Source organism: Condylura cristata, unplaced genomic scaffold (assembly GCF_000260355.1).
Source record: "Condylura cristata isolate star-nosed mole 26May11 unplaced genomic scaffold, ConCri1.0 scaffold00028, whole genome shotgun sequence".
Classification (NCBI taxonomy): Eukaryota; Metazoa; Chordata; class Mammalia; order Eulipotyphla; family Talpidae; genus Condylura; species Condylura cristata.
The window spans coordinates 6472152-6480189 of record NW_004567129.1 but is presented as its reverse complement, the minus strand read 5'-3'; the positions used below and the strand labels follow the sequence as shown (position 1 = coordinate 6480189).

General features: G+C 43.5%; 1 protein-coding gene across 1 annotated transcript in view; it reads right to left on the bottom strand.

Annotated features, from left to right (window-relative positions):
• The window catches only part of PKD1L2 (polycystic kidney disease 1-like 2), an 89246-nt gene that overhangs the window by 65262 nt on the left and 15946 nt on the right, over positions 1-8038 (bottom strand). Inside the window, exons 6-8 of the mRNA XM_004690161.1 lie at positions 5206-5435; positions 3002-3409; positions 2150-2227 (exon numbers count right to left, since the gene is read on the bottom strand). Of these exons, the coding sequence (XP_004690218.1) occupies positions 2150-2227; positions 3002-3409; positions 5206-5435 (716 nt within the window). The remainder of the gene's footprint in view (positions 1-2149; positions 2228-3001; positions 3410-5205; positions 5436-8038) is intronic.

Genomic DNA, 8038 nt, shown 5'->3' with positions numbered 1-8038 from the left:
GGAGAGCTGTAGCCCCCACTTTTTAAGGCACCAGAAGACTGCATACTGTTCTGAATATACTATTGCTTTGTCAGCTGTATGTTTGTAAAGAAGATCAATGTGTCATGCATGTTAAAAAACAAAGAAGGTTCTCTCAGCTGATATGTTCTGAAAATACTGAGATATGACTGTGATGAATGTTAAATCTACATGTAGTGATTAGCATAGCATGTAATTCACTAGACTTCAGTGACTTGGATATTTTAAAATCTGGATACTATTTATCTTAAAAAACTTCTAGTAAATTCTCATTCTCACAACCATAACTTCAAAGTTCTATAAAATTATACAAAGATGTCAGACACAGAGCTTGACCTAGAAGGAAAACAATCTAATAACCCCCCAATGAAGAAATTAAGAGAAATAGTTGCTACCATAAGTAAGCTGAGTGACATCTGCAAAGTGAATTAACCTCGCTGGACTTTAAATTATTCACATGAAAAAGCAGGCTATGCACAGTAAAGTGAACATGCAACATTCCCCCTATGTAAGCATCTTGGTGCCCCTTCTTTTGGCAGCTATGGATGATGTTTCCTAGGGACCCATCCTGCCTCCACACTCAGTCCTTGGCTTGGGTGAAGCTGACCCCAGATCCTGCTCCAGGATGAACGTGTCATCATGGTCCATGCAGGTTCTCAGGTCTCCTCAGCCAGTCAAGAAATAGGAACTGAATTTGGAACAGTGAGAGGGAGACTCAGGATTTCTGATAGAAATATAAAAAAATAGGTGATCCTTCCCCCATGTTTATTGCTGCTTTATTTACAATAGGAAAGAAATGGAATCAACCCAAATGCCCAAAAGTAGATGACTGGATTAAAAAGATGTGTTACATATACACAATGGAATATTACTCGGCAGTCAAAAAGATAAACACATGCCTTTTGCAGCAACATGGATGGAGCTGGATGCAATCATGCTTAGTGAAATAAACCAGAAAGAAAAAGAAAAATACTGTATTATTTCACTCATAGCAGGAGTATAAAGGACCAGAGGGGGGGGGGAAATGAACAACTATATACCACAGACATTTTACAGGGATGGTGTGGGGAATAGGATCAAATATGGTGATGGTACACGGGTAAGTTGGTGATAGGAAGTCCACGGGGATTACAACTGAGATGGAAAAAGGCACAAAATGATGTAAAATAAACTATTATAAAATAATTTTTAAAAAGTCAAAATATTTTCCACAAAGGGAGAAAAAAAATAAGTGTTCCTTCTCTGAGGTTAAGTGTCAAAGCCTAGTGCCATCATAGGCTGCCTGGGAAGCACAAGGCAGAATGAAGCCAACATAGAAAAAGCCATGGAGAAAGAAGGATTTCTGAAAACATGGCATAGCTGGATCCAGCTGTGCCTAAGCCTTGGACTTTTCTATGTTGATGTTTTCTTTCAACTTGAAATGCTTTTCTATTCCTTGCTAATCAGAGTCTGGGCCAGAATTCACCCTCTGACATAGAACTAAAAATGCCAAATACCTGCTTTCCTGGCATCCCCTACTGCTACTAGTCCCAGGATCCTACCCTGGCCAAATGATACTGGAGAAGATTGCCACGGACTTGAGGGAAATGATACTGGAGGAGAAGATTGCCAAGGACTCGAAGGAAATATTTTTCATAAAAAAACAAACAAACAAACAAAAAAGAGGGTCACCAGAGGCTTCTCCTGCTGCTGGATCAGGCTGAGATCCTGGATGTGATATCTGGAGCTACAGCAAGCAACTTGATAGAATGAGATGCAAAAACACTGAGGCTGGCAGAGCAGAATGACAGACTGTGCTTGGGTCCTTAATGGCAGCACTGAGCCAACCTGGAACTTCTTACTTACTAACTTCTGAGGATGTGAGATAATAAAAGACTGAATTTAAGTTCACTTAAGTTGCAGCCTAAAACATCCTAAACCATTACAAACTTGGATGTCTTGGAGTCCAAGTTCTGTATCCATGGCTGAATGTCTGACTGCAGACATCATTTGTCTCTTCAGACAATTTGTCTACCCAGACAATTTGGTAGGACAATATGCATTTTCAGAGCTCTGTTTTGATGGGTCCTCACTAGGTTCCAAGCAATTGCCACACCCTACACTCCTGGTCACAAATTATCTACCCTCTTACCTGTAACAGTGATGCTTCCAATTTCCAAACTCAAGTTGGAGAAGGCATTCCTCACTACCACAGTGACCAGATAGGAGCCTGCAATGCAGAGGGTGGAGAATTGTGGCCATTGTCATCCTGATTCAACCAGCAGAGTCACAGCTCCTAGCCCATGCTTCTCCAGTTTCCTGCTGGCAATGCCAGGATATTCAACCTCAGAGCATATAATGAATAACGTCATATGTCAGGCATCAGGCAGTGATCTCAGAACACAGAAATCCTTTGGTCATGTCCTCAGGGCCCTGAGAATCTAGGAGAAATGCCGGACCAAGTGTCAAACCATGGGAGGATTAGGCAGGGGTCTATTGTGTGTGGTGGTGGTGCTGCAGGGTGTGTGTGTGTGTGGGTGATCGGGGGTCATTCTAACCTCAGAGGGGAGAGGAGTGACCTAACAGAGCAAGAGCCAAAGTTCCAAGGATGAACAGAAATTTGAATATCCTGCTGCCTGCCAGTAGTCTCAGTTGGAGGGTGAGGGGGTGGGGCTTTTGGTAAGTTTAGAGACATTTTTGGTGGTCATGACTTAGGGGTCAAGTTAGTGGAAGCCAGGAAGGCTGATTAAAAAAAAAAAAAAGCCTGCAGGGCAAAGCACAACCCTCACCGCAAAGAATAAGCTGGTCCCTAAAGTTGAAAGCCCTGTAAGCCCCAAGAGGGCAAATCATACCTGTCTCTTTCTTATTCTGTGACCTAGGCTGGATGCTATGAACTATATTTGCATCCTGAAACACTGAAATACTGGCCGGCAGCACCCTGGATGCCACGTTCAGAAGAAAAGAGGAGGGAGGTTTGGAAGGGGCGTCACCAACCCCCGAGTACCTTCAAGAGGAACTGCCAAGTGGTAAGTGCCAGATGATCCCCCAAGACTGTCTTCCTCGTAGGAAAAAGTTGCATTGAGTCCCGCCATCTCAAAGGTCAGCCCCTCTGGGATGCCTTGAGCCACCGAGACATTAACCAGTAAGTCCTGTCCCAGCTCCAACTGGTCAGAAGCCCAGGAGGCCCGCAGCCCTGACAGAGGCTCCACGAGGTAGACTGTGATATTCCTGGAGGATGCAGCGATGCTGGTGTTGCTGGAGGCCCGGATCTCCAGGTGGTGCATCCCTGGGCCCATTTGCTCCTGGATTGCTCTGTCCAAGGTCAGGTTGTAGGGGAGTGGGCCCCTTCGCGTGGTAGACTCAGCCAGGATCATGTTCCTCAATAACACAGTATAAGTCACGACCCCTATTCCTAGATAGTGAAAGACACATTGAGTAATGTGTCAGTTGATTATACCAAGATTGTTCTGACTCAAACTCTGAAGTCTGAATTCTGATGGGGACATGGGTGCGCACACAGATATAAAGACATATGCCAAGATATACCCTGCCCCCAAATACTGGCAGTAATGGGTTCGTGAATGATCTCAGGAGGGGGTCCTCTCTGTTTATCTGCACACTGCAGATTCTAGCTTATTTGTATGATGCATGTGCTGCCCATAAACTTAAAAGTTTATATTAAAAATGTTAAAAACATTTTAATATAAAAAACATTTTGTGGGTAGGAATATCTTTGGGGGAAGGAAAGCTAAACTGGGTGCACCTCTTAAGGGCATGTGATTACTACACATGAGAATTCACCTCACTCCTTTTTTAAGCAGCTGCTTTCTTCCTGCCTGAAACTCAATCTGCTCACAACAAGGTGGGCTCCCTTTTATTTGGGGGTGGCTGTGCAAACTGGATGTTGAGTGCTTCAGTTCACTCAGCTATTTGATTTAAACCACCAAACTTCTGGCTTATACCCCAGTTCTTTATGCATAGATAATTTTTTTTTTAAAGTAAATAAACCACCAAACTGACTCCTTCCAATGGAAGTCAGGCTGGTGTATTTCTTGTTAGATAATGATGATAGTGTTGATGATGATGATGGTAAAACTCTTTTGTGAGCAACCAACCTTGACTTTCACATTTACCGCTGCTCCCTTTACTTGGCAAAGAACAGGCACCCAATGGTATTTGGAGAAGGAATAAATAAATGAAGGATTATTTTAGGTTTCTTTATTATTGAAGCTGCCATCTTCAGCCAACCTTCATGTAAGAGCAGAAAAGAGTCCAAGCCTGGCACTGAAAGTCTGTTCTAACTCCCTTAAGTCACTGCAGTGAGTCAGGCTTGATGTGGTATGAGGTTGGCCTGAGTCAGCTCTCACCTTGGGAGCACTGTGCTGCATGGGTTACATCAACAGGCCTCCGCCCAGATCTCAAACTGAACCTGCACCGTAGCTACCTTAAATGAGGATGTGTGTCATTTCTTTGTTGAGAGAAGGGTGACTCTGAGGGCACCAACCAGGAAGAGTAGATGTTCTGATAGATCAGAATGAACATTGTGACCACCAGAATGAATGTTGTGACCATCAGAATGGATGCTGTAACCATCAGAATGGACATTATGACCAACAAGAAGTGTTGTTATGGTCAGTTAGAACAGAGGTCATCACAAATCAGATTGACGTGACACCAACCAGAGTGGTTTCTGTGGCTAATCCCCCAGAGTGGACACCAGGCACAGCAGCTGTAGTGAGTGACTGTGGCAACGTGTACAGCTGTATACTGCCCTCACTGGGGGCAACACAATTGTGCCAAACTGGTCAGTGCTGGCTACGCTGAGATGGTTCAAGCCTGGCTGGTTAGCACTCTCAGTCCTATTCAAACTCCCCCAGTTTCCGATAGCTTGGAAATTCAGTTTCTGTAATGGGATTATGGACATGCACCGAAGGGTCTTTGTAGGCCTGGGTGTTCTCACTAGCAGGTTACTAGTCTGTGACTTCGGGCAAGTTTCTGAACATTTCTTCATCTGTAAAATGGAGATAATAGTATATACTGGGTGGGCTAGTATACCTAAAGCACTTGGACTAGTTTCTGTCATACACTAGCTACTAAATGAAAGAATGGCTATAAAGCTAACTCCACAAGGGATCACCGTTGTTATTTAATTAAAACCTGGATGGATAGATTACAGGGAAATCAAGGTTACCATTTCTGCTGACTCACCTCCATCAAACTTCACCTGAATCCACAGAGGGTCCCTGAAGATAGTCTGGCAGAGAGGATTGGCTCCCGCTGTGGCCAGGCCAGAGCACCCAGTTACACTGAGCTTCTCCCTCTTGTCTTGAATTGTCACTTGCTTCTGAGCCGTCACATGCCACTCACTGGTTGTACACTCGGCAAACACAGTGAATTCCCCAGGAGCTGCAAACTGGTGGATCATGTTGCTGGACAAACTGAGGCAATAGTCAGAAATGGTACCAGCAGCAGGGACACATAAGCAACACATTCACACATATACACTCACCCTCCTGACACCTCCCCTGCTCTTCAAAGATGAAAAGATGAAGGAAAAGACAACAGGACCCAGCAGCAAGGGAGAAGGAGGAGACACAGTATGACCAGCCAGAGAGTTGGATATTTAGTGATAAGTCCTTTTCATTTTTAAGAATTTTTTTATGCATACAAGAACTGAGGTACAGGTCAGACGTGCAGGGCAGTGGGTGACAGAATTCACCAGAAGTGGAATGGGAAGCAGAACAGGCAGATGGACTGAAATACACTGCTGAGGGGAGCAGCGGCGGGTCAGGAGAGGTCTGCTGGGCCATGTGGGTCAGCTCCCTGGCTGGAGATTGAGCTGGTGCTGCAGTGGCTGTGGATCACTTCATAATGCTGTGCTTTAACCCATTGCACCACCAGGGAGGGCCCCACAAGTCCTTTTTTTTTTTTTTTTTTTTTTTTTTTATGCTGTGTACTCCCACTGTGGCTTACATAAAACCCTTCTCTGGACCTTCTCATTTCATCTGTTAAAACCATGCCGCAGGCTACTTTCAGAACCTTATTTTCCTGAGCTATAAAACGGGAGCCAACTCTAGTCATATCAGATGTATGGGTATGCTTTGGTGCTCAATAACCCAGGAACTAGTTAAAAAAATCTCTAACATGACCTGCAGAAATCCCCATGACCTGCCCTGCTGACCTCCCTATTCATTTCCTGCCATTTCTCCAACTGTACTGTTTACTAAGATCCCTATTCAGTTTCTGGAACATGGCCCACTGTAAGTGGGTAAGAGTGTGCCAATTTGCTAGGAAATGGCATATTATATTAACTCATAGTCATGCTTCTGTTCTCCAGTTAGGCTCCATCCTTTATAACTGCCACTGCTTGGATACTCCCCCAAGTGACTGTCATCCTGCGTGCTGGTTTATTCCTTGTCATTCTTCCCTGCTAGGTTGTCGGTGCAGATGGCCATTATATACCAGAGTGGGGAGCAGAATAAGCAGATCAACTGGGACAGAAGCCAGCATCTAGTGAGGGCTTGAGAAATCATTGACAAGTGAACATCTTTGTGGAAAAAGCTGAGAAAACAATAAACCTCATTCTTGGTGTTGGTCAAAACAGAGTCAGCCCACTACAGCCTCTTTTTTCATTATTTACAAGTGAAAACCTGGACAGAAAAAGAAACTGAAAAGTAGACAACAGCAGACAAGTTAGAGAAGAAAGTCACAACTTTAAGAATCACCCACAACAATGGAGTTTTCTTTGGTTCTTTGTTTGTTTGTTTTTTAATCTCTTGGCTTTGCCTTGAGGGCAGCTTGAGTCACAGAACTTCACAGTGAGTGAAGACAACAAAAATCCCAAGAACAACCTCTTTAACCAGAGAACCAGGAAGTAGAATGCAGTGAGCCAGAGAGCACAGGAGAAACACCAACGTTCGTTTTGTTTTTTCCTCTTCTGGCCCGTCCCGAGGCGGCCCTGTCTCTCAGAACGGCACTGACTGTGTGGGGTAAGGCAGATACCTAAGCCATCAAGACAAAATTCATCTTTCTAGACAAAGGAACCATGATATGGGACTTGTGGGGGCTAGAGATTGTGGAAGAAATCCTGAGAAAGAGAGATCTAGAAAAGGTAACCCTTTTCTAGAAACTATTAAACAGAAACTATTAAAATTTTTTGTATTAGCCAGCATAAATCATATTCACCCACAAACTACACATGTGCAGGACAGCTCCAAAGAAACAACAAAGGCTTCTGCTTCTCTTTGGGGCAGACCCAAAAGAGCTTTGAAGATTGGTCTGACTGAGAGAATCAAAGCTCACAGAAGACAAACCAGGTCTCAACCTGGTTGGATTGGCTGCCTGCAAGTCAAACAAAAGAAAGCACTATTTCCAGAGGAGTTTAATGGGATCCATTCTCAGAACCTGCTATCCAAAATATCAAGTATGTAATGCAAAGTTATTCAGTACACAAAAAACTAGGAAATGATAACCAAATTTCAAGGGAAAACACAGTAATTGAAAGGGAAAACACAGTAATCGACGTCAGACCTGATATGACTCAGATGTTAGAATGACAAAGTGTTTGTACCAGCTATTATATGCCATGCTCTTGAGTAAAAATAAAACTTCTTGAAATGAGTGGAAAGATAGCCATTCTCGGCCACAGAAATAGAAACTATTAAAAAGAACCAACTGGAAAATTTAGCAGTAAAGAACTCAATGTCTGAAATAAAATATTCACTGAATGAGTGCAATAGCAGAATAGATGTGACTGAGGGAAAAGTCAGTGAACTTGAAGATAGAGCAAGAGAAATTATCCAATTAGAAAAACAGAGAAAATGTACTTTTTTTTTTTTAATGGCAGAGCACCAGCAATCTGTGTTACAAAAAAGAGAAAATAGTTGTAACATTATATCTCTAGAGAGGAGAAAGATATTGGGGAAGAAAGATACTTAAAGAATTTATGACTGAGGTGCCCACCCGGGTGGCCCAGCAGGTTAAAGCACAGCACTAAGAAGCTAAAGCCACTTCCGCATGAGTTCGATTCACGCCTGCCCCG